Source organism: Oncorhynchus kisutch, linkage group LG10, assembly GCF_002021735.2.
Source record: "Oncorhynchus kisutch isolate 150728-3 linkage group LG10, Okis_V2, whole genome shotgun sequence".
NCBI classification, from domain to species: domain Eukaryota; kingdom Metazoa; phylum Chordata; class Actinopteri; order Salmoniformes; family Salmonidae; genus Oncorhynchus; species Oncorhynchus kisutch.
Genome location: NC_034183.2, coordinates 58,350,390 through 58,377,836, shown reverse-complemented (window position 1 = coordinate 58,377,836; position 27,447 = coordinate 58,350,390). Strand labels below are relative to the sequence as shown.

The 27,447-nt window shown below is 42.8% G+C and overlaps 2 protein-coding genes across 5 annotated transcripts in view; one reads left to right on the top strand and one right to left on the bottom strand.

The window, feature by feature from the left end:
- Positions 1-46: 46 nt before the first annotated feature.
- On the bottom strand, positions 47-16,817 carry LOC109897322 (zinc finger BED domain-containing protein 6-like). 3 transcript variants are annotated; one of them, XM_031834192.1, is made up of 3 exons: positions 16,476-16,817; positions 1,904-2,249; positions 47-1,786 (listed from the first exon to the last, which is right to left on the bottom strand). In XM_031834192.1, exons 2-3 carry the CDS (start codon positions 2,241-2,243, stop codon positions 174-176), a joined length of 1,953 nt encoding a protein of 650 aa, XP_031690052.1. In that variant the 5' UTR covers positions 2,244-2,249; positions 16,476-16,817; the 3' UTR covers positions 47-173. The 3 variants fall into 3 exon arrangements, with proteins under 3 accessions (XP_031690052.1, XP_031690054.1, XP_031690053.1); XM_031834194.1 differs by having other exon boundaries at positions 16,585-16,760; XM_031834193.1 differs by lacking the exon at positions 16,476-16,817 and adding an exon at positions 4,149-4,410.
- Positions 15,868-27,447, top strand: part of LOC109897323 (serine/threonine-protein kinase WNK4-like) — a 71,147-nt gene continuing 59,567 nt past the window's right edge. The window contains exon 1 of one of the 2 annotated variants that reach the window (XM_031834174.1): positions 15,868-17,062. In XM_031834174.1, the coding sequence (XP_031690034.1) occupies positions 16,331-17,062 (732 nt within the window). In that variant the 5' untranslated portion in view covers positions 15,868-16,330. The remainder of the gene's footprint in view (positions 17,063-27,447) is intronic. The other variant, XM_031834175.1, reaches the window with a different exon arrangement.

The following is a 27,447-nucleotide window of genomic DNA, read 5'->3' as shown; positions in this document are numbered from 1 at the left end:
GTTCAAAATGTAAAAGACTGCTTCTCTTTTTATAAAAAAAAAGAGGCCATTTTAACATACTTTATACACAAACCAGGAAGAATACATTACAATGCATTTGGTACATTTAATAGTCCTATGTTACATACAGGTCAAACAGCATGAGAAACACCGTGGATAGTATGCTGCTTGTGCTATACTAGACCTTTATTCAACAGCATTATCTGCTCTACAGCCTTCATACTGAGGCAACTCCTCTTTTTATTGAACACATCTCCAGCTTTGGTGAATATGCGCTCGCATGGCACAGACGAGGCGGGAACGCTGAGGTATTTCCGAGCCAGCTGGAACAGGTGCGGGTACACCTTGGAGTGCTTCTCCCAGTAGTGCATGGGGTTCTCCACTCGGTTCAGGTACGGGTCACTGAGGTAGTGTTGTACCTCCACCGCTGCATCCGCTGTGCTGCTCTGGACGCTCTGTGTCTCACCCACTTTACTGTCAAACATCTCCCACAGACCCCCATCGTGGGACTTAGACGGAGATGTTGCCATGGAGATGGAAGCTGTTTCCATTGCCCAGGAGGAGGTGTGGGGTGATGTCAGGGAGGGCGTCATCGACCTGGTGGTGGAGGGCGGTAGAATGGCGTCCTTGTCGGGATTTATCCGGATTAATGAGGCGCACTCGGAGGTGAGGAGCTTCACCGCCTCCTGAGCGTAGCCTTGGTTCCCGAAGGCCAACATTTTGAAGCGCGGGTCTAGGAGAGCCGATAGACCTAGGATTGGCTCGGTCTCCACCATACTGCAGCTCGTCTGAAGCTCCCTCTGCAGGTTAGACGCCAGCTGTGTAGCCGTAGAGTGTATGATGGCACCGTGCTTATTCTCAAGGGTTATCTTCAGCATCCGGACAAGAGGAATGACCTTGGAAGCCGAGACGCGTTTCTCTGAGGCGAGCTCAGCTGTGGCCTGGTTGAAGGAACCCAGCACTCCGAGACACTGGTGGATGACCTCATAGTCAGCAGATCCCAGAGGGATGATGTCCGTGTCCAGGGTGCTGAGAGCAGCAGCCACAGACTCCCTCTGATCAAAGACGCGTTCCAGCATAGAAAAGCTACTGTTCCATCTCGAGTCCACTTCCTGGATCAGCTTCTGCTCCGGCCTGCCTAGCTGCCCCTGCACCTCAGCTAACCTCATCTCTGCGTTCTGATTCGACTTGAAGAAAGACACGATAGCCCGCGCTTGGGAGCGGATGTCCTGCAGCTCCAAAGAAGCCTCCATGGACCTCTTAATCACAAGGTTCAGGACGTGTGCAAAAGAGGGCAACTGGAGGATTCCTAATTTCTGAACCGTGGCTACCATATTTTCGCTGTTCTCTGTGACCAATGCAGCGACCCTGCTGTGGAGGCCCCAGCTTGCCACCAGTTGGTTTTTGGCCTCCTCAATGTGGATCACTTTGTGGTTTTCAGGCAGCTTAGAAATCCCAAGGAGGAAAGTGGATAACTTGGCATTTTCTGCTACCAAATGCCCCGTCACTGAAATGTAACTGTGCTTGTCTATAGATGTCCACATGTCCGAAGTCAGGCTGACAAAGTCAGAAATTACCATCTGAGATACAACATTATCATTGATGAATTCACACCGAGACCCCACCATTTTCTTCAGTGCTTGCTTGTTTGGAAGATTGTAGCTTGGGTCTAGCTTTTGGACGAAAGCAGTGAATCCTTCTTCCTCGACTACTGAAAATGGCTGGGTGTCTTTAACCAACATGTTGACTAGGGCATCATCCAGGTCCTCTTGTCTGGTGGTCCTGACTGTGAAATAAAACAGAATAATCCATTCAAATTGAATAAGATGTACAATTAATGCTAATCTAAATATAATAATTGATTGAAACAGGATGAAAACCATCTATTCTAAAGGAAACATACCTTGGATGTGGTGTCCAGCAGCAGCACTGTTTGTAAACATTGAGTTTAGTCCTGTAGTACCAGAGAACGATGAGTGGACTCCAGAACCACTAATTATTGAGTTTGAGAACGTTGAGTGGACTCCAGATGTTGAGTTGCTTGTGCTTGAGTGGGCCCCAGATGTTGAGTTGCTGTACCAAGCCTCGCTTGGGTGCCTTGAACGTAGGTGCCTTAACATGGCGGAGGTGTTTTTGTTGAAGCTAAGCCGTTGTGAACAGAGGGCGCACTGGACCTTATTGGGTGTCACTAGAGTGAAGTGATCCCACACCAGTGAGAAGGCTCTCTTAAATTCAGTCATCATAGGAACCTGCAAAATAAAAAAGAAACAACTTTAGCAATCATCTTGCCGCAGCAATGTAGTAAACAGATAAAAATTATTTTGGTTGCTGATGGGAAACAACTGTTACTAGTGGCAAATAATTAGGCTTGTGTGCATAGGCTGAAATCCCAGGGGGGAATGAGGGGACACGACCCCCCATCCCGGGGAAAGAAATGATTTGTCCCCCCCAATATATCACCGTAAACATAACTATGTAATTTGAATAATATTAATAATATGCAATGAAAGCACTGGTGCTGATAATAGACACTTAATAGCGCGTTTTTAAGTTTCAAAAGATTGCACCCCCCCGCCCTTTGCCTCACAATGGTTTGATCCACTGCCAGTTCCTTATCTGGCAGGTAACAGAGGGTTCGTATCTACTGTCGGAAAGGCACTCAATGCACGTAACTGACGTGAGGTTAATCCAGTCAATCGCGCCATAGCAATGTTTTATTTTTATGTTGGCAGGGTTTACACACACACTAGCTGAATTTGCAGAGATAGCGGGCAAACATTAACTATTAAGCTAGCTAGTATCTATTCCATTTATGTGGCGTCGTCAAAGATGGAATCTTTGCTATCGTCAGTTTATTCCAAGATCAGCATGCAGCTGTAGTGCTTCAAAGTCCCTGTGAAAAGGTTATCGATAAACTGAACTCCCAACTGAACAGAACTACACTCTCTTCTACCATTGTCTTAAATATATTTAATGGTATCGTTTTAGTACATGACAGTACACTTACTAATTATTTATATAATTTAAAATGGCATACTTTGTGTGACATACTTGTCCATTGCTGTTGTTTGAAGAGTTGAGACACTGACTGAACAATAACTAAGTATTTATGAAGGATATTTTGCTTGATTTGTTTGGGTTTTTCATTGAAGTAGTTATTTTGCTTTTAGAACTGTACTTATTCTGAGCGTTTTGTTCTTGTAAAGATGTTGTAATAGACTCAAACCAGTGGCACATATTTAATGACTATATAAATGAATCAGAAAAAGTTAAATAAAAAGGTCAGTTCAGTGCGGAGACCAACTTCGTGATGGTTCTCAATGGAGATTCTTTGAGATGAGATCGCAACATGTTCATTGTATTTATGAAACCTGCACCCATACAGTGTACAGTACCATTACCACCTACTGGCCTTGCCTGGTATTGCTGGTTGTAAATACAAATACCTGCATACATACTGGACTGATAAGGAACACTGCTATAACTATTATTATTAGTATTATAATGATTGAAACATTTTAACAAGTTGGAACAACCCTTCAGTTAACTACTGTACCTATCAATTATCCAGTAGTAGTAATTATGGTTCCTCAATATACATTGAACACATTACAATGTAGGCTGTGTACAGCTCTACTTTTGGTGTCCCCCTCAGGAATTGCTCTTGAGAAAATGTAATGTAATTGTCCCCTCCAAAGTTGATATCAGATTTTCGCCCCTGCTTGTGTGAGCTAAGTGTAACGTTATTAGACAACGTGTAGTGGGCGTGATTTACAATACGAAGAAAAAACAGGAAATCTAGCTAACGTTACACTTCTACGAATCTGAACAGCGCTTGTGTGTAGCTAGCTAGGTGGCCAGATACATAAACCTCAAACAGGTCAGAAAATGAAATAAAAAGGATCAGGAAGGCACATAGCGTTACACCTTCAGCTGACATGATGGGGGTTCACACGTCCAGGTCTGTACTAGCCATAGAGATCCATTCTAATGCTATGGTGCTAGTAACTAGTTAACGTTAGCTAGCTGTGTGGGTATGTTGAGCAAGGCTTGGGTCTGCTGGACAAGTAGCTAGCGTAGTGTCTGTGTTTGGCATCGTTATTTTATTTGAAAACAACAGGAGTGCGTGTTTGCAAATATTAACTTACCTTTGATTGTTCGTAATTTAATGTAAAATATAGTCATTGAGCGCTGCGCTTCTGAGCGCGCGATTTGATGATGTACGTAGCAGAATTACGTCACCTCCGATTTTCGAACCGCTTACTGCCAGCTGTTTTGACAGATTGAGTGGTTGCGTTCGAGTTTATGTCAAGTCCGATGGTCACCGCCATTCAAAGTGAGTTACATTATGGGGATAACATTGTCCGACTTGCGCCTACATGTCGACTGCATGAACGTTACAAAAATAATGTGATCAATGTCATTAAGTTTTGACTGCAGTCGACAGCAAGTTTCTGCAGTTGCTCTTCACCAATTTCATCCTGTAGCCTTCGCCTGAATTATGGGCGGCTCTAGTGTCAACCAGTCATTACAGTGTTGTTGTTTGACCCACCTGAATGTGACCAAAGACATGACTGAAACAGTAATTGATTGTACAATGAACACACATATGATTTCAGTTTGTGAGTGTGTAATATGGGGGATGGAACAATGTTTATTTCGACATTGTAAAGAACTTTCTTTATCAACACTTCCATGTTGATCTGAGCCTTGGTGTTGGAAAACCACATTAGTGTCCTACTTTCAGATGTCACAGATGCACCTCCCCTGACTTCACTCCTTGACTTGTCTTTTGCCTTACTACTCAAACGTGCCCAGTGTCTTTTCTAACATTAGCAAAAGTTGTTTCAAATCTTAGTTTTAAGTTTATTCCTTTTCATAAATTTATTGACATATATTGACAGTCTATATTGTAAACTTTTGTCACAGTTAGTCTATGTGCTGGGACTCCTCAACCCAGACCCTATAGGCTGGGAATTCCACAATAATGGAATTAGGCTTTGACTAAGATTTCACTTTAAAATGTATTCCTAACAAAAAACATTGATTTCAAAGTTTAACAAACCATACAATTCTATGCACAAGGACAACTTTGAACAATTTGCACAGAACATTTCACAAAAGAACATTCACTGGAAGAACTGTGCAGATGCAAAGTAACAGAATGATGGTAAAATCTCCCTCAGTTTTTTATGCGACCAGATTTTAAAAATATATATCTGCTCTGAATTCAAATTCAAAGATGTCTGCAGAAAGAATGGGATGTCAGCTATGACATGACACCTTGAGTTTGAATACATTTATTTTGGTTATTGAATTACAGTAGGTGAAGTGGATTTACATCCGGTAACTGAATTAAGGTAACAGAATTACATCATGGGTCCCTGATCTGTACTATACAGAAATGCATTATTATGGAAAGGAACATCTTAATGCTACAGCATGCAATGACATTCTAGATGATTCTGTGCTTTGTGGCAACAGTTTGGAGAAGGCCCTTTCCTGTTTCAGCATGACAATGCCCCCGTGCATAAAGCGAGGTCCGTACAGAAATCGTTTGTCGAGATCGATGTGGAAGAACTTGACTGGCCTGCACAGAGCCCTGACCTCAACCCCATCGAACGCCTTTGGGATCAATTGTCGTGAAAAGGGCACAACAAAACCTATTCCCCCCAGGAGACTGAAAATATTTGGCATGGGTCCTCAGATCCTCAAAAGGTTCGAAAGCTGCACCATCGTGAGCATCCTGACTTGTTGCATCACTACCTGGTATGGCAACTGCTCGGCCTCTGACCACAAGGCACTACAGAGGGTAGTGCGAATGGCCCAGTGACTTCCTGCCATCCAGGACCTCTATACCAGGCCGTGTCAGAGAAAGGCCCTAAAAATTGTCAAAGACTCCAGCCACCCTAGTCATAGACTCTCTCTGCTACCGCACAGAAAACAGTACCAGAGCACCAAGTCTAGGTCCAAGAGGCTTGTAAACAGCTTCCACCCCAAGCCGTAAGACTCCTGAACACCTAATCAAATGGCTGCCCAGACTATTTGCATTGCCCCCCTCCCCCGTCTTTTACACCGCTGCTACTCTCGGTTGTTGTCTATGAATGTCACTTTAATAACTCTACATTCATGTACATATTACCTCAACTAACCGGTGCCCCCCGCACATTGTCTCACTATAGTCTCGCTATTGTTATTTTACTGCTGCTCTTTAATTACTTGTTACTTTTATTTCTTATTCTTATCCATATTTATCTTTAAACTGCATTGTTGGTTAGGGGCTCGTAAGTAAGCATTTCACTGTAAGGTCTACACCTGTTGTATTTGGTGCATGTGATTAATAAAATGTGATTAGATTTGAATGCTGACTGCGAGCAAGGCCTAATCGCCAAACATCAGTGCCCGACCTCACTAATGCTCTTGTTGCTGAATGGAAGCAAGTCCCTGCAGCAATGTTCCAACATATTGTGGAAAGCCTTCCCAGAAGAGTGGAGGCTGTTATCGCACCAAAGGGAGGACCAACTCCATATTAACGCCCATGATTTTGGAATAAGATGTTCGACGATTAGGTGTCCACATACATTTGGACATGTAGTGTAGCTTTCATTTGACACCCAATTTGATGTGTTCCTATGAACTTCATGTTGGTTCTCACGGGTCCTTTTAGATGGACATGCCCTAAAGCTACGCCTTGTAAGGCCGATATATGATGACTCTATAGTAGAGGTCGACCGATTATGATTTTTCAATGCCGATTATTGGAGGACCAAAAAGGCCGATACCAATTAAAATCGGCCGATTTAAAAAATAAATAATAATAATAATAATTTGAAAAATGTTTTTGTAATAATGACAATTAAAACAATACTGAATTAACACTTATTTTAACTTAATATAATACATCAATAAAATAACATTTAGCCTCAAATAAATAATGAAACATGTTCAATTTGGTTTAAATAATGCAAAAACAAAGTGTTGGAGAAGAACGTAAAAGTGCAATATGTGCTATGTAAGAAAGCTAACGTTTCAGTTCCTTCCTCAGAACATGAGAACATATGAAAGCTGGTGGTTGCTTTTAACATGAGTCTTCAATATTCCCAGGTAAGAAGTTTTAGGTTGTAGTTATTACAGGACTATTTCCCTCTATACCATTTGTATTTCATTAACCTTTTGACTATTGGATGTTCTTATAGGCACTTTAGTATTGCCAGGCAGTATAGCTTCTCACAAGGCAGGCAGTATAGCTTCCGTCCCTCTCCTCGCTCCTCCCTGGGCTCGAACCAGAAACACAACGACAACAGCCACCACATCGAAGCAGCGTTACCCATGCAGAGCAAGGGAAACAACCACCCCAAGGCTCAGAGCAAGTGAAGTTTGAAACGCTATTAGTGCGCGCTAACTAGCCAGCCATTTCACTTGTTCATACCAGCCTCATCTCCGGAGTTGATAGGTTTGAAGTCATAAACAGCAATGCTTGACGCACAACGAAGAGCTGCTGGCAAAACGCACGAAAGTGCTGTTCGAATTCATGTTTATGCGCCTGCTTCTGCCTACCACCGCTCAGTCAGGTACTTAGATACTTGTATGCTTAGTCAGATTATATGCAACACAGGACACGCTAGATAATATCTAGTAATATCATCAACCATGTGTAGTTAACTAGTGATTATGATTGATTGTTTTTATAAGATAAGTTTAATGCTAGCTAGCAACTTACCTTTGGCTTACTGCATTTGCGTAACAGGCAGTCAGTCTCCTAGTGGAGTGCAACGAGAGAGAGGCAGGTCGTTATTGCGTTGGACTAGTTAATAACTGTAAGGTTGCAAGATTGTATCCCCGAGCTGACAAGGTGAAAATCTGTCTTTCTGCCCCTGAACGAGGCAGTTAACCCACCGTTCCTAGGCCGTCATTGAAAATAAGAATGTGTTCTTAACTGACTTGCCTAGTTAAAAAGATTAAATAAAGGTGTAATAAAATTTAAAAAACTCACTTGAGCACAGTACACAACCCTTCAAACAAGGTTTGATCTATTAGAGTCAAGTGCCTCATTCTATATCTAGATGACTCCTGATATCTCCAGGAGTGATAATTATAAATGTTGTCTTTATCTGTTGTCTAGTACTGCCTTTTTGCTAGCTAGGGCTATCAACTTTAAGTGCTGCCTGTCTTCCCAGTGTCCTACTTGGTGTGTGAACTGCTGAATGCTCATAATTTGCAGATAATTGTTGACACATTGACCAGGATCATGGGGCAGGGCAATTTGTGACTTGTTTTGGTAGGGGTGTGGGTGGTTTCATCTATTTTCTGAGTGTATATAACCATCTCAGTGGGCTTCATGCTATTGCTAGTTATTTACAGACTCTCATTTTGCTCTTCTGTAGCGTTGTCAACTATGTGTGTGTGTTTTTCTATACCTGTTTGCACCGCTCTCTGTAGACTTTAAAGACACTCCCCACCCCTTGGCTTCAACCCTTCTAATTTAGTGTACCCTGCGTGCCCAACACATGTAAAATTCCGGGTCTCTGGCAGCATTTGGAACTGCCGATCTGTGGTCAAGAACACTGAGTTCATCTCAGCCTATGCTGCCCTTCTTTCCTCTCCTTGCCTCTTTTGACCTCACCCTTTCCCAATCCCCTCCAACTCACAAGGCAGGCAATACGCTTGACTTCATCTTTACTAGAGGCCGCTCGCCTACTAATCTCACTGCCACCCCCTCCAGGTCTCTGATCACTACTTTGTTTCCTTTTCTGTCACCCTTTTCTTCAACCCTAACAACTCAGCCCCTACCCAGATGGTCATGCACCATCGCAATCTTTGCTCTCTCTCTCTCTGCCACTACTCTGTCTTCTTCTAACCTATCATCTCTCCCTTCTGCTAAATCCTTCTCCCTCCTGTCTCCTGATTCTGCCTCTTCGACACTACTTTCTTCCCTTTCCACATCCTATGACTCGCACTCTCTCCTTTTCTCCCAGCCGGCTCTGCTCTCCCCTCCTGCTCTGTGGCCGTGTGACCCATTGCGAGCTTACAGAACAGGGCTGCGGATAGCTGAGCAAAAATGGAGGAAAACTAAACTTCCGGAGGACCTGATTCAGATGACCATCCTACCCATGCTAGATTATGGAGACGTAATTTATAGATGGGCAGGTAAGGGTGCTCTCGAGCGGCTAGATGTCCTTTACCATTCGGACATCAGATTTGCCACCAATGCTCCTTATAGGACACATCACTGCACTCTATACTCCTCTGTAAACTGGTCATCTCTGTATACCCATCGCAAGACCCACTGGTTGATGCTTATTTATAAAACCCTTATGCCTCACTCCCTCCTATCTGAAATATCTACTGCAGTCCTCATCTTCCACATACACCTGTTCTGCCAGTCACATTCTGTTAAAGGTCCCCAAAGCACACACAACCCTGGGTCGCTCGTCTTTTCAGTTCGCTGCAGCTAGCGACTGGAACGAGCTGCAACAATCACTCAAACTGGACAGTTTTATCTCAATTTCTTTATTCAAAGACTCAATCATGGATACTTGTGGCTGCTTTGCGTGATGTATTATTGTCTCTACCTTCTTGCCCTTTGTGCTGTTGTCTGTGCCAAATAATGTTTGTACCATGTTGTGCTGCTACTATGTTGTTGTCATGTTGTGTTGCTACCATGCTATGTTGTCGTCTTAGGTCTCTTTTTATGTAGTGTTGTGTTCTCTTGTCGCGATGTGTGTTTTTGTCCTATATTTTTATTCAATTTATTTTAATGTTTATTCCCAGCCCCTGTCATTGTAAATAAGAATTTGTTCCTAACTGACTTGCCTAGTTAAATAAAGGTTAAATAAAATAAATAAAAATCATCCTTTCACTCCCTCCTCTCTACGTTCTCTTCCACTTCCTCCTCCGCTGCTAAAGCCACTTTCTACCACAAATTTTCAAACTTCTGCCTCTAACCCTAGGAAACTCTTTTCCACCTTCTCTCCCTCCTAAATCCTCCCTCTCTGTGGACAGCTTTGTAAACCACTTTGAAAAAAAGGTTGACGACATCCGCTACTCATTCACTCAGCCTATTGAGTCCCCTGGTCTCACTCACACAGAACTATCCTACGCCTTGACCTCATTCTCCCATATCTCTCCAGACAACATCCTGCGACTAGTGAGGTCTGGCCCCCCCCCCCCCACAACCTGCCCGCTCAACCCCATCCCCCTCCTTCTTCCTCCAGACCATCTCTGGAGACCTTCTCCCATTCCTCACTTCCCTCATCAACTCATGCCTGACCCCTCTGACTTCAAAACGGCCCGAGTTGCTCCCTTCCTCAAGGAACCAACACTCGAAACACTTGAGCATGCTGTCTCTGATCAACTTTCTCTCTCAGAATGACCTTCTTGACCCTAACCAGTCAGGCTTCAAGATGGGTCACTCAACTGAGACTGCCCTTCTCTGTGTTACGGAGGCTGTCCACACTGCCAAACTTGACTCTCTCCTCTGTTCTCATCCTCCTAGATCTATCCGCTGCCTTTGACACCGTGAACCATCAGATCCTCCTCTCCACCATCTCATGGTGGCGTCTCAGGCTCTGCACACTCTTGGATTGCATCCTACCTTGCAGGCCGCTTCTACCAGGTGACGTGGAGAGGATCTGTGTCTGCACCACATACTCACTACTGTGTCCCACAGGGCTCGGTTCTAGGCCCTCTCCTCTTGTCTCTATACACAATCCTATCATTGCTATGCGGATAACTCAACTACCCCCCCCCCCCTTCTGACACCCAGGTGGCGACATGCATTTCTGCGTGCCTGGCAGATATCTCAACCTCGACAATGACTTGTTTGTCATGTTCGCATATCAGCTGATTATTTTGTCAACATCAAGTTAGGCAAAAGCTAATCAGAATAACAAAACAGAATAAAAATTTCACACTTTGAATGTGGATTTGTTCCTGTCTCAGACAGGGAACCATTATCCAAAATATAGTCACAATCTGGATGGACACTTGTGACTTTCTGCCTCCCCAAAAGCATACTTATTATTTTCACTAGAGGTCGACCGATTAATCGGAATTGGCCGATTTAATTAGGGCTGATTTCAAATGTTCAACAATTGAAAATCTTTTTTTTTTTTTACACCTTTATTTAACTAGGCAAGTCAGTTAAGAACCCATTCTTATTTTCAATGACGGCCTAGGAACGGGGTTAACTGCCTTGTTCAGGGGCAGAACGACAGATTTTTACCTTGTCAGCTCGGGGATTCAATCTTGCAACCTTACGGTTAACTAGTCCAATGCTCTAACCACCTGCCTTACATTGCACTCCGTGAGGAGCCTGCCTGTTACGCAAATGCAGTAAGAAGCCAAGGTAAGTTGCTAGCTAGCATTAAACTTATCTTATAAAAAACAATCAATCATAATCACTAGTTAACTACACATGGTTGATGATATTACTAGTTTAACTAGCGTGTCCTGCGTTGCATATAATCGATGCTGTGCGCATTAGCAAAAAAGGACTGTGTACCTAACCATAAACATCAATGCCTTTCTTAAAATCAATACATAAGTACAGTGGGGCAAAAAAGTATTTAGTCATACACCAATTGTGCAAGTTCTCCCACGTAAAAAGATGAGGCCTGTAATTTTCATCATAGGTACACTTCAACTACGACAGACAAAATGAGAGAAAAAAAATCCAGAAAATCACATTGTAGGATTTTTTACATTTATTTGCAAATTATGGTGGAAAATAAGTATTTGGTCACCTACAAACAAGCAAGATTTCTGGCTCTCACAGACCTGTAACTTCTTCTTTAAGAGGCTCCTCTGTCCTCCACTCATTACCTGTATTAATGGCACCTGTTTGAACTTGTTATCAAGCATTAGTGAGGTCGGGCACTTTATTGACATTTGCAAATAAATTCATAAAAAATCCTACAATGTGATTTTCAGGATTTTTTTTCTCCCACTTTGTCATAGTTGAAGTGTACCTATGATAAAATACAGGCCTCTCATCTTTTTAAGTGGGAGAACTTGCACAATTGGTGGCTGACTAAATACTTTTTTGCCCCACTGTATTTAGTTTTAAGCCTGCATATTTAGTTAATATTGCCTACTAACATAAATTTCTTTTAACTAGGGAAATTGTGTCACTTCTCTTGCAACAGAGTCAGGGTATATGCAGCAGTTTGGGCCGCCTTGCTCGTTGCAAACTGTGTGAAGACTATTTCTTCCTAACAAAGACAGCCAACTTCGCCAAACGGGAGATGATTTAACAAAACAGCACCTCTAACCACTGTGCCATCCGGGAGGCCCCACGGTTCCGTATTTCACTGAAAGAATAAACGTTTTGTTTTCGAAATGATAGTTTCTGGATTCGACCATATTAATGACCAAAGGCTCGTATTTCTGTGTGTTATTATGTTATAATTAAGTCTATGATTTGATATAGCAGTCTGACTGAGCGATGGTAGGCTCGTATGCATTCATTCAAACAGCACTTTTGTGCGATTTGCCAGCAGCTCTTCTCAATGCTTCAAGCATTGAGCTGTTTATGACTTCAAGCCTATCAACTCCCGAGATTAGTCTGGTATAACCGATGTGAAATGGCTAGCTAGTTAGCGGGGTGCGCGCTAATAGCGTTTCAATCGGTGACGTCACTCGCTCTGAGACTTGGAGTAGTTGTTCCCCTTGCTCTGCAAGGGCCGCGGCTTTTGTGGAGCGATGGGTAACGATGCTTCGAGGGTGGCTGTTGTCAATGTGTTCCTGGTTCGAGCCCAGGTAGGGGCGAGGAGAGGGACGGAAGCTATACTGTTACACTGGCAATACTAAAGTGCCTATAAGAACATCCAATAGTCAAAGGTATTTTTTTAAGTGCCCACTTTAATATTCTGTTCACACTCAACAGTTCACATTGCTTTCCAACTTGTGAGCTTCCCTCTGTGTATGTTGGAATACACTTTCACAGTCTTATGGCAGGCATTTATGAGTATTGCTAAAGCCCTTGGAAAAGTTGCAAAAGCCACTAAGCTTTTAATGTCATATCATATCAATTTCCTTGACCTTCAAAAAAATAGGACCTCTGTTTATTATTCCCTTGTCAAGGCCCTGCCTCCTGCCCCGTGTCGGCTAAAGCGGAAAAGAACAGAGCGTATTGCACTGCCCGCCTCATGACCGGGAGATAAACAAACCATACAGCAGCAGAGAGAGCAGACAGAGAAGGGAGGACGACGCGCTGCTTTTTAGCTGGAATTGTGAAGAGCGCTGCGATTAGCATGTCGTCTACCGTGTGACCCATTTCCATGCTGTTTCATGGGGATTTTTGTGCTACTCCTCTTTTCTGGAAAGATGACTCTGCAGAAGCTCTCATCAAACATGAGTGATTAGCACCTGTGGGTGGCAGTCTGCTGCATTAGGAGCAATTTGTTCCTGCAGATAAGCTCCCCCTCTGACTGCTCCTCTCTCCTGCTTCCACACAGCCTCTCTGTGAAGCTCATGTGACAGGTGGGAGACGGCTAGTTTAAGTCTCCTGGCAGTGTTCGTGAGGGCTATATCAGGTGCTGGGACTTGAGCTATCTATCTCCACGGTGCAAGCTCTTACAGACACACACACACACTCATGTACACACATACTGGCATCTGTTTACAGTAGGCTAGAGGGCGATACACACATTTAAATACATGTTGTATGTTACAGTGACAGGAGGGGATAAACAAAGAGTCACTGGCCCTCTGTCTGTCGGTCTGTTTGTGTTTTACAGCGGCAGGCTGAGCACCTTCATCAGTGTCTGTGTCAGGGATTGTAAGCATATGGCAACACACACCGGTCTTCCCAGGAATCAAAGCCGTAGCACATGGCTGAGAAGACACTGACTGGAACTTCCCTAGCTGGAATCCTTAGTATGAGGGGAATGGGGTCAGTATATCGCACAAGTCAACAGTAAGGTGTGTGTGGCACTAGGCTAATGTGGCCTGCCACACAACGCTAAGCCGCTCTCTTCACTTCGTGCCGGAACCCTGCTAAGATGAGGCCTCGGTCCGTGTCAGGGAGTTCATGTTAACCCTGGAATGGAGGAAATGTGTGTGTCTGTGGTGGAGAGTGACTGATGACGATAATGTACCTACTGGGTGTTTTACATATATATTCTTAAGCTTTGAGTGATATGCTACTACTGTGTTATATCACATGTAACTGGTGAGAATTTGTGAGATGTGTCAAACAGACATGAATAAACCCCCTTTCCTATAACCACTATGCTATTACCCTTCTTTAACTAAATCTGCACACAACCCAACCCCCTATTACTGAGTTCATCATCAGACAAAAAGAGAATACTTGACTGGTGAGGATACTGTTGTAAACCTATTTTATAAGACAGGGAAACATCTCAGTTTTTCTGTATTGCTTTTGTCTCTGTGATTTAATTTCCTATTGAAGAGATTAGGTAGGTATAGCCTAGATTTAGATGGTCAGCTGTCTTTGTCTTTAGCTTAATCCAGACTTCTTGATGAAGCCTATTTCTACAGTGCCAGGATTTACAGGCTGCCAGGCAATTTTAGTCTGTTGCAACTTGACGTTAAGATGGATTCATTCGTTTTGCTGTAGTCCTTATCTCCATTTGTATCCTACCCACTATTTTAAGTAGTTCACAGTGCAACATTATGTAATATTGCTAAAGATAGTCAACACCACAGATAAGCGGATAGTTCCTGTCCTGGGAGCACTTACCTCAGTAAAACAGTTATTATTATTAAGTTAATACGTTTTGATGACTCATCCTCTGTTATCGTAATAATTACCTTACAGTTGGCATATGGTATAGCACAATATACAGGATAGCCTACTGTAAGTCCAACATTCTAAACCAAGAGCTGGCATCTAAAGCCTTGGCATATTGCCAGAATGCTTTCATATCACACTTGGACCAAGATTCGTGTGACCTATTGGGCTACCTTCAATAGTAAGTTTGCAAGTACTACTGTACAGCACACAGTAGGCTACTACGCACCACAAACGAACAGTTTTCTATTTTCAGATAAACTTCATTAGAATGTTTTTTTTAGCAAATGTTAACTATGAAAATATATACTGAACAAAAATAAATGCAACATGTAATTTCAAAGAGTTACAGTTCATATGAGGAAATCAGCCAATTTAAATGAATTAATAAGACCCTAATCTATGGATTTCACATGACTGGGAATACAGATGTGCATCTGTTGGTCACAGATACCTTACAAAATGGGTCTCACAATCTCTTCACTGTATTTCTGTGCATTCAAATTACCATCGATAAAATGCAATTGTGTTCGTTGTCTGTAGTTTATGCCTGCCCATAACACAACCCCACCACCATGTGGCACTCTGTTCACAACGTTGACATCAGCAAACTGCTCGCCCACATGACGCCATATGGTAGAGAAATTAAAATGTAATTATCTGGCAACAACTCTGGTGGACATTCCTGCAGTCGGCATGCCAATTGCACGCTCCCTCAAAACTTGAGTCAACTGCACATTTTAGAGTGGCCTTTTATAGTCCCCAGCAAAAGTGCACTTGTGTAATGATCAGGCTGTTTAATCAGCTTGTTGATATGCCACACCTGTCAGGTGGTTAGATTATTTCAACAAAGGAGAAATGCTCACCCACATGGATGTAAACACATTTGTGTACAAATATGAGAAAAATAAGCTTTTGTGGTATGGAAAATAAACTTTTTGTGTGTATGGAAACTTTCTGGGATCTTTTATTTCAGCTCATGAAACATGGGACCAGCACTTTACATGTTGCGTGTATATTTTTGTTCAGTGTACATTCACGGGAACTCTAGCTTCACCACCTATAATAGTCTATGGTTACAGGATCCGAAATGTGTTTTTTGGGGTGGAGCCCAATGCCCATTGAGCGTTCACTGTGCGCTCGAGCAGTCTACGCGTTGTTGATACTGATTTAATCCACATTGGGAGCGGACAGTTTGAAGACGTGCGACCAGAGACACAATTTGAGGAATACTCGGATTAATGTCATTTGTTTTTCATCTGTCTATGAGCACGACCAAGTAAATTATATTTGGCGGATTTAAACAAGCACGTTTTACCTGGGAGAACTCGAGAACGACCTTCATTCAGGTTGAGGTGAAGAGAGTTGTCACCCCACTTGTTTGTTAAATATTTTTTTGTATTATTTAGCCTATAGTTGAATTTAACAGAAAAAAATCGAATGTATAAGCCAAATATGTAGACACTTATCTGTAGCCTATTCTTATTTTTGTCATTTGGATTTTTTTGCCCGTTCTTATTTCTCGAAATAATCCACATTCCCTGCAACCTACGATGTTCCCTTGTCCTGTTTATGTTTTTGAATAGCCTTCCTTCGGATTTGCACTATCCACTAGTTGGGACACAAGACCCACCTGTTGCATTTCGAGGCAAAACTCATAAAACAGAAATGTCACAGCTAGAGGTCGACGTGGCCGGACTGGGTTTCTCCAAATTACCTGCTGGGTTCGACGCCAACTCCTGCTTCCCTGGCCGAATACCACCAAGGCGAAGGAGACACTCGGCAAACTCCAGGAGAAACTCGTACAGGTTGAGCAAAATAAATACCTTGGATTTGGAGCCTGAAGTTTACGATGATTCCCCTCTCTCCAAAACTCACTCCTGGTCTGCTGATGATATTTTAGCCGAAACAGCGGCAGAGGAGAAAAAGGTGGACTCCTCAGCACCAGCCTCACCTGTCTCAAGCCCGGGAACGAGCACGTGCTCACCCCCTGGTACCCAAGCGTCAGACCCCAAATCACCTCTTGATACCTGGGACGCGCCACAGCCCAGCTCGCAAGTACAGGGCACAAGTTCAGATTCCGAGGAAGAAATCACTGACAAAAAGGTCATTTTATCTCGAGCTCCATTTGAAAGAAAACGGGAGCAAGAGGAAAAGGATGAAATTGAAACCAAAGCCGTGGCGACGTCACCTGACGGAAGGTTCCTCAAATTCAACATTGAAATTGGGAGAGGGTCGTTCAAGACGGTGTACAAAGGCCTGGATACGGAGACAACAGTAGAAGTGGCATGGTGTGAGCTACAGGTAAATAATTAATCTGCTATGATTTGTGTACAGATGGAGAACTCAAAAGAGCACGCATCATTCCCTTAATCTTATTTAGGCCACCAATTGTTTACAAAGGCTTTGGTTCGGCCAAGCAAAGTTCTCTCTACGTTGTGGAGTGGGTAACGTGTGCTGTCTCGCTTTATTAACTGGGTGCTGTACTATATGTGACGATGACTTCAAATGAAATCTCAAGTTCAAGAACATTGGTAAACTGAGACGCTTCAAAACATAAAAAAAGGACAAACATGGAAAAAAAGGACAGACATCAGCTCATTTCACTTCTTTATTGTCGGGGGCAGGCTCGTGTGTTTTAGGTAGTTATGCCTTCATCAGATCAAGAAGTGTGCCAAATCCATAGTTTTTATTCAAGTGTTTAGGTGATAATTACAATTGCCCACACTTTCTCTCGACATTATCAGCCGCTCAGATAAGATGCCATACATGACTTCATTTATAATCTCTGTGCTATTTTGGTTTAGGCCTATCAGTTTTTATCTGCTGCTATTGAGAACCCGTGTGGACCTACTGAGTTTAAAGCTCTCAAAGTAATCATACAAATAGCCCTATAAAGGAGACCGCGTTTCCACACATGGGTGTTTTTACATACAGCGGGTTTTGATCAGAGGCTCTTGCTCTTGAAAATGCTTCGCTCCAGTGCATTGCTTCGCTTGAAATTTGCATGAAGTTGGGGAGAGCAAAAAAATGTATACCGCCATCTTTAAAATGACTATAACTCATCTTAATCTCCCCCAATGTCCCTCAGAAGAGCCTCCACTGACAGCTTGCAGAGAGTTGTTTATAGCAGCAGCAGGCCCCCTGGCCAGGCAGCAGCCATTGTAACAGGAGCCGCCCCCAACCCTCCAGGGGGCAGCTGGGAAGCTGGAGGGAATAGCAGAGACCAGGAGGCGTCATTCTAAAACAAGCCACATGATACAGTGCAGGGGAGTGAAACGCGGCAGAGACTGGTGTGTCTTTATGAAACAGGTTTTGTGCACTGAAAGACAAAGTTGGTTGTGCTGCACTGACCCGTTGAGTTTCGAAGTTAGTTGGCTACAGGGTTTCCAAGCAGGATGAGCAAGGTGCAGGGAGTCAGCCAAATCGGGTGAACAACCTCCTCAGCAATCAATCAAATTTCAATCAAATACATTTTATAAAGCCATTTTTACATCAGCAGTTGTCACAAAGTGCTATACAGATACTCAGCCTAAAACCCTAAAGAGCAAGCAATGCAGATGTAGGAGGAAAAACTCCCTAGAAAGGCAGGAACCTAGAAAGAAACCTAGAGAGGAACCAGGCTCCTAGGAGTGGCCAGTCCTCTTCTGGCTGGGTCAGGTGGAGATTATAAGAGCACATGTAAATTAAGGCCAGATTGTTCTTCAAGATGTTCAAATGTTCATAGATGACCAGCAGGGTCAAATAATAACCACAGTTGTTATAAAGGGTGAAGCAGTTCAACACCTCAGGAGTAAATGTCAGTTGGCTTTTCATAGCCGAGCATTCAGAGGTCGAGACAACAGGTCCGAGAGAGAGAGAGTCGAAACAGCAGGTCCGGGACGATTTAGCACGTCCGGTGAAAACAGTCAGGGTTTCGATAGTGGCAGCATGACCTGGTGGATTGAGGACAGGTAGTCCTGAGGCATGGTCCTAGGGCTCATAGAGAGAGATCGAGGTTGCGAGAGAGTTCTTCTGACTCTCTGGCCTAAAACAAATCACACTGCATATTTACAAGGTCTCTCCTCCCTCTCTCTCTTGGAAGTCCTGTAATGGCCCTTGAGGACCTACCTCCATGGTAACTAACTACATGAGTAAACCAGAACAGCAACCTGCCCAGACCATGTATAGTTTGTGTGTGTGTGTGTTGGGTGACCTTTACCTGTCCTGTGTTTGTTGGGCTTTTCTGTTCTCCTTTGTTTGCTGTACACTTCACACACTGGGAAGTTCAAGGAGAAGCCCTGCACTGTGGAATGTCACCACAAGATTGATTGTAGCAGCACCTGGGTTAAGGTTGTTGTTTTTGGGAGGTGAGGGGGTAAAGCACATGAGGCCTGCCATGAATATGTTCTATGTTGTTATTATGCATTTGATTTGTCATAGCAGTTATTTATGATTCACAATGACATCTGTTATGTAAGTATTAAGTCAGCGCTGGCATTTCGACCGAGGCTTTAGGTCAAGTGTTGACATAATGTCCCCTTATGAGGTATGATTACATCAAAAATAGACCAATGCTTATTTAGGCAACACTGCCTAAAAATATAAATCTGTATATCTTGGATTTTTCCTCTCTCTGTCTTATCTCTGTGCACTAATTGAACTTCATGCTGTCTGTGCCTGTGTAAGAGTAACTCAGTGCATGATATAGAGAAGATATCTGGTTTACCTATCATGGCAAGGCTTGCTTGCATGTTAGACTTCTCTAATCAATCAAAACCTTTAGACACTCTTTAAAATGACACAATTAAAGAAGACAAGATATTGCTTGGGAGATCTTGTTCTCAAGAACACACACTCATACAGCTGTGTTTCCTTTTTCAAGATGTCAGTGGGAATCAGAACCATGGGGAGAGAGAGGTCGCTTATACAAAGTATGAGCTGGACTAAATGAACCCTTCCTTACCCCACCTCTAGAAGAAAACAAGGAGTGCTTTCAGGCCAGAACTGACATTAGCTGTAAAATCATTTGCCATACTAAACATGGGACTAGGATTTATAGATCCCAGACTGAGGCCAGGAGTCCATTGAAGTGTCTCTCAGTCCCTCCGTCACTTGAATAAGTGTATTCCTGTGCCACGCTAGGTGACAAGAGACTTGGTGACTAGTCTGGAACTTCCCTGGCTGGTATCCCGTAATAATAAGCGTCCTTTACTCTTATATATTTCCCAAACAAAGATTTGTTTTCCCTCCCTTGGTGTTACTGTTCTCTAGGGGACACATTCTTCTGCTACTCCAGCTGGAACTTTTTTTTTCTGTTAACCTTTTCCACTTCAGAATTTCGCTCTTACCGCCTGTGGGGTGATTGAGCTAATCTGACTTGCCCTCTTCATTTATTTTACCCACAATACCCAGTTTAATTAGCCCTGATAAATTGCTGGCTACAAGGGCTACCATGGTGACGGTGGTCTGCTCTGACCCCCCCCATGACAATCCCACACCCCATCCCTAAACGTGTGTTAGCGAGACAAACACTACCGTACTCATGGGCCTTCAGCGCAGCTAATGAGACTGCCCAAGCTAACGGTAGTGATGCCACCGTGGCCACTGCTGACTACGTGGCTCTGATCAAGGATAACACTGACTGGCTGGCTGACTGACTCAGCCTCTCAGCAGGCTTTCCCCCACACCCCCTGTCCATTCATTAACATGCAGTTTAGCGCTCATAATGTTTCATTGCCTTCACTGAGTGTGAGCACTGCACACACTCAAGCAGCACTACATCCGTTTGCCTCTGGTTCATAAGCAGTGCTAACTGTGAGAAAAAGCAAACACAATTTAGTTAAAACTGGCTATATTTAGGGGTCAACTGGTTTAATTAAGGGGAGTGCTGCCCAACATGTCCAGATGATAAGGATTGGGGCCTGCTAGCAGGAAAGCCAATCATCTCTCCTTCAGCTGGGGTAGATTCAGTTTGTACAATGTTACATAACACTACAGCCATGGAGGAAGAAATTGATTATAAATGCAGGTAACTTCTATGATATCTATCATACTATCTTAGTACTGAATATAGTCCTCATTCATCTCAGACTGCTTGATTGGTCGTGGCTGGGTTAGGGGTGGGCGGTGGGGCAATTTTGGTGGGACAAAGTAGGTGGGAACTAACTTTCTTTGTCTGTGTTTTATGTATGTGTTGACGAAAGTCCCCCCTTACACAATACATTCTCTGTTACGTTTCGGGAAATGGGGCTTGGACGCCAGTTCTCATGGGGAACGATAATGGACACGGACCCTGTCCGATCCAACTCAATCAACACATCTCATAAATACAGTGCCTTATTCAGACCCCATGACTTTATCCACATTTTATTTTGTTACAGCCATATTCTAAAATTGATTAAATAAAAACCTCAGCAATCTATACACAATATCCTATAATGACAAAGTAAAAACAGGTTTTTAGAAATTTTTGCAAATTTATTCAATATAAAAACCAGATGCATTATTTACGTAAATATTCAGAGCCTTCGCTATGAGACTCAAAATTGAGCTCAAGTGCATCCTGTTTCCATTGATCATCCTTGAGATGTTTCTACAACTTGATTGGAGTCCACCTATGGTAAATTCAATTGATTAGACATGATTTGGAAAGGCACACACCTGTCTATATAAGGTCCCACTGTCTATATAAGGTCCCACTATATGAGGTCAAAGGAATTGTCCGTAGAGCTCAGAGACCGGATTGTATCTAGGCACAGATCTGGGGAAGGGTACCAAAACATTTCTGCAGCATTGAAGGTCCCCAAGAACACAGTGTCCTCCATCATTCTTAAATTGAAGAAGTTTGGAATCACCAAGACTCTTCCTAGAGCTGGCCACCCAGCCAAACTGGACCTCAGACTGGGGCGAAGGTTCACCTTCCAACAGGACAACGACCCTAAGCACACAGCCAAGACAACGCAGGAGTGGCTTTGGGACAAGTCTCTGAATGTCCTTGAGTGGCCCACCCAGAGCCCGGACTTGAACCCGATTGAACATCTCTGGAGAGACCTGAAAGTAGCTGTGCAGCAATGCTCCCCATCCAACCCGACAGAGCTTGAGAGAATCTGCAGAGAAGAATGGGAGAAACTCCCAAAATACAGGTGTGCCAAGCTTGTAGCGTCATACACAAGAAGACTCGAGGCTGTAGTCGCTGCCAAAGGTGCTTCAACAAAGTACTGAATCAAGGGTCTGAATACTTACATTTCTTTTATAAATTAGCAAAAATGTATAAACCTGTTTTTGCTTTGTCAGTATGGGTTATTATGTGTAGATTGAGGGAAAAATCTATTTAGTCAATTTTATAATAAGGCTGTAACGTAACAAAAGGCATTGTACATGTTTTTTTGTGACAGGAATTGTTGACTATAGATAAAATGCAGTAGTTGTTGGACAACAAGTTGCCTTAAAGCGACCTCGTCAAATCTCTTGTATATTTCAAACTCAGCATTGCACCACTCCTGTCCCTCCCATGCCTCGGGTTGCTCTCTCTCTCTCAGGATCCCTGGAATGGCCCTTGAGGAGGGGCGGATGAAACCGTTACTACCTACTACTAACCCTAAACCTGATTGAACCATAATAACGATGTGCCTAGGCCATGTATAGTTACTGTGTGTATGTGGGTGGTGCCCTTTTTCTGTCCTGCCGTTTGTTGGGCTTTTCTGTTCTTTTGTTTGCTGTATATTTCACACACTGGGAGTTTCAATGAGAAGCCCTGCATGGTGGAATGTCACCACAAGATTGATTGTAGCAGCACCTGAGTTAGGGTTAGGATTGTGTTGTTTTTGGGAGGTGAAGGGGGTAAAGCACACGAGGCCTGCCATGAATATGTTCTATGTTGTTGTTATGCATTTGATTTGTCATAGCAGTTGTTTATGATTCCCAATGACATCTGTTATGTAAGTATTAAGACAGCGCTGGCCTTCTGACCGAGGCTTCAGGTCAAGTGTTGACATAATGTCCCTTAGGAGGTATGATTACATCAAAAATAGACCAATGCTTATTTAGGCAACACTACCTTTTGAGGTGCTTGTTTCTGTAATCATTGTTAATTATACAGTGCCTTGCAAAAGTATTCATACCCCTTGGATTTCTTCACATTTTGTGTTACAAAGTGGGATTGCAATGGATTTAATTGTAACTTCATTTTTAATTGTAACTCAATTGTAACAATCTACACATAATACTTGAATGTAAAAATTTATAGAAATATAGTTGTTGCATAAGTGTTCAGTCAATACATGTTAGAAACCCCTTTGACAGTGATTACAGCTGCGAGTCTTCTTGGGTAAGTCTCTAAGAGCTTTACACACCAGGAATGTGCAATATTAACCCATTATTCTTCAAGCTCTGTCAAGATGTTGGTGATCATGGCTAGACAGCAAATTTCAAGTCTTGCCATAGATTTGGAAGCAGATTTAAGTGTAATCCGTAACAAGACCTTGTGTTGTAGGTTATTGATCTGCTGAAAGGGGAATTGGTCTCTCTGTCTGATGTAAAGCAGACTGAAGTAGATTTTCCTCTATGATTTTGGCTGTGCTTAGCTTCATCCCTTTTCTTTTTTATCCTGAAAAACTCCCCAGTATTTGCGGATGTCAAGCATAGCAATGACATGATGCAGCCATCCCCATGCTTGAAAATAAGGAGGCAGTTACTGCCTTTTGTTACTTAGGCCAAAAAGCATATTCATTTGCTTTGTTTTTTGCAGTATTAGTTTAGTGCCTTGTTGCATGTTTTAGAATATTTGTGTTGTTTTTTTGTTTTTTCTGTCATTATTGTTGAGTAACTATTTTTTTTATTTATCCCTTATTTTACCAGGTAAGTTGACTGAGAACACATTCTCATTTGCAGAAATGACCTGGGGAATAGTTACAGGGGAGAGGGATGAATGAGCCCATTAAGCTGGGGATGATTAGGTGACTGTGTTGGTAAGAGGACCAGAATTGGAATTTAGCCAGGACACCAGGGTTAACACCCCTACTCTTACAATAAGTGCCATGGGATCTTCAGTGACCACAGAGAGTCACAAGGCAATATCCCCAATCACTGCCCTGGGGCATTGGGATATGTTTATAGACCAGAGAAAGGGGTGCCTCTTACTGGCCCTCCAACACCATTTCCACCAGTATCTGGTCTCCCATCCAGGACCAACCCTGTTTAGCTTCAGAAGCAAGCCAGCAGTGGGATGCAGGGTGGTATGCTGCAATGTTGATTCCTCTTCACTTTTCTTCTGTCACAGCAATTGAACTCTGAACTCTGTAACTGTTTTAAAATCACCAATGGCCTCATGGTAACATCCCTGAGCAGTTTAATTCCTTTCCTGCAGCTCAGTTCAGAAGGACAACTGTATTTTTGATGTGTCTGGGTGGTTTAATACATAATCCAAAGCATAATTATTAACTTGACCATGCTTAAATAGACATTCAATGTTTGATTTGTTATTGTTTCCCATCAATCACAGCCAACAAGTGCTCAGCATATGTGGGAACTCCTTCAAGACTGTTGGAAAAGCATTCCAGGTGAAGCTGGTTGAGAGAATGCCAAGAGTGTGCAATGCCAAGCGTTCATCAAATCAAAATCAAATCAAATGTATTTATATAGCCCTTCGTACATCAGCTGATATCTCAAAGTGCTGTACAGAAACCCAGCCTAAAACCCCAAACCGCAAGCAATGCAGGTGTAGAAGCACGGTGGCTAGGAAAAACTCCCTAGAAAGGCCAAAACCTAGGAAGAAACCTAGAGAGGGACCAGGCTATGAGGTGTGGCCAGTCCTCTTTTGGCTGTGCCGGGTGCAGATTATAACAGAACATGGCCAAGATGTTCAAATGTTCATAAAGGACCAGCATGGTCAAATAATAATAATCACAGGCAGAACAGTTGAAACTGGAGCAGCAGCACAGCCAGGTGGACTGGGGACAGCAAGGAGTCATCATGCCAGGTAGTCCTGAGGCATGGTCCTAGGGCTCAGGTCCTCCGAGAGAAAGAGAGAATTAGAGAGAGCATACTTAAATTCACACAGGACACCGGATAAGACGGGATAAGTACTCCAGATATAACAAACTGACCCTAGACCCCTGACACAAACTACTGCAGCATAAATACTGGAGGCTGAGACAGGAGGGGTCAGGAGACACTGTGGCCGCATCCGATGATACCCCTTTCATCAAGGCAAAGGGTGTCTACTTTGAATAATCTCAAATATAAATATATTTTGAATTGTTTAACACGTTTTTGGTTGCTACATGATTCCATATGTGTTATTTCATAGTTTTGATGTCTTCACTACTATTCTGCAATGTAGAAAATAAAGAAAAACCCTTGAATGAGTAGGTGTCTAAACATTTGACTGGTACTGTATAATTTTTCTTTCACTTTGACATTAGAGTACTCTGAGTAGATTATTGACAAAAAATGCCAATTAAATCAATTTGCATTGCACTTTGTAACAAAATACAAGCAAGAAATACAAGGGGTATGAATACTTTTGTAAGGCACAGTAGAGGCATGAATGGGTTTTTGTAGTATTTCTTTATAAACTCGTGCAGAAAACATCAACCCCCTTAGGGTACCTCCCATTGTGGTCTCTTAAACTGTGAACCAGACGTCCTGTCAACACGTATCCATTATGTAGAGAAAGAGCAGCAGTGCCCCAGCTCTGCACTTTTCCTTTTGTTGTCTGACTGAAACCTGCTAAACATACCTGCTAAAACCATGAGTAGTTCTGTGCCTCAACCAACCAATCTAACCCATTGCATTTGTAAAACTAGCCTAAATATATGCTGTGATCTTGTTTTTACTTGTAGTTCCTAACTGACTATAAGACGAATTTGAAACATGTTCTGATTCTGTTTTCAGGTCAAAATCAGTGCCCCTGAACCTCGTTGTCTATGAAGTTACAAAGAGAATTTGCATTGATACAGACCAAGGCACACAGCTTTAGTAACAGATTTCATGCTGCTTTGTGCTGATAAACTATTATTTTAAACCCTCAAAGTGGACAGGGATATCTGACAAATGAACTTGTCGGATGTAGGCTTCTATGATTGTGCTTGGGATAATGGGTGAGATTGTGTTTAGTATGCTTTACTAATCCCCCACTGGCACCTTTGCCAATTGAATAACATTATCATAATCCCTTAGCATTTTTTTTTTTAATTCACAAACATTTACTTTATTACTCGGTGTGTATGTGGTGTGTTTTTCCCTCCTTTCATATTCTTACAGAGAAGCATGGATCAGAGGAAAGTTTTTCAGAGCTTAGTTTCCACTGCCTGAAAAAAAAATAAGCGCTTGCTGAAACGTTTTAAACGCTATAGTGTCTTTCACGACTCGTGAAATTTGCAACTCAATATTGTATGTACTGTGGATTGCACCCTTCAACATGGCTCTTCCTTTTCTCTGGACTTTGTCTTCATATCTATCTAACTACCAGTAGAGAGAGAGAGAGATAGAGACTGAGAAGCAGCCAGTAAGATAAACGTGAGGTGGGAAGGAGAGCGAGAGCAGAGTTTAATCATTTAAACTGAACTTAGAAGGCCCTGTGTATGTCACGACTTCTACCGAAGTCGATGCCTCTCCTTGTTCGGGCGGTGCTCGGTGGTCGACGTAGCCAGTCTTCTAGCCATCGCCGATTCATTTTTCCATTTGTTTTGTCTCGTTTTCCCGCACACCTGGATCTCATTTCCCTCATTATGTGTTATGTATTTAACACCTCGGAGGATGCCTTGTCCGTTGGTTGTAAATGTTTTTCATATTTCTCCATCTCATCAAAAAAAAAATTGCTTGACATTAATTACCTTTGCCTTCAGAAATATATCATGTATGTTTTTCTGATCTGCTGTCTTTAGAGTATTTTACCTCCTTCAGTCTCTTCTCAATTAGGGCTCCTAAATTCACTATAACTTAATATGGATGATAAAAGCTATTTGTGTTAGCCATAGAGCCTTTTGACATCTCTTCCTAAAAACAACGACTGGACGTAGACCAGTTATTTTCCAACCCACCATCCATCTTTCTTGTACTCTGTCCTCCCCTCTCCTCCTCTCTCATGGTCTTTGTCACTGTCTTTTTTCCCTCCCATGGTATATATCTCTTTACTGCATTTATTGCCCATACAGTTATTACCTCCCGAATCATAAAGTGCAAGGGGAACAATCTTGTACAATATATTAATCTTTATATATGAGCCTGGATATATACCTTTTATAGTGTGTGGATAGCAACATCATCCATACATGTCCCTGACCTTAACACCCTATTGGTTTAACAATCACGCCCTGGTCTGTTTCACCTGTCCTTGTGATTGTCTCCACCCCCTCCAGGTGTCACTTATTTTTCCCAGTGTATTTATCCCTGTGTTTCCTGTCTCTCTCTGCCAGTTTGTCTTGTATGTTCCAAGTCAACCAGCATTTTCCCCGTTCTCCTGCTTTTTGCATTCTCCTTTTTCTAGTCCTCCCGGTTTTGACCCTTGCCTGTTTCTGGACTTTGTACCCACCTGCTTGACCATTTTGCCTGCCTTGACCACCAGCCTGCCTGCCACTCTGTACCTCCTGAACTCTGATCTGGATTTGACCTTTTTTCCTGTCCACAGCCATTCTCTTGCCTACCCCTTTGGATTAATAAACATTGTAAGACTCCAGCCATCTGTCTCCTGTGTCTGCATCTGGGTC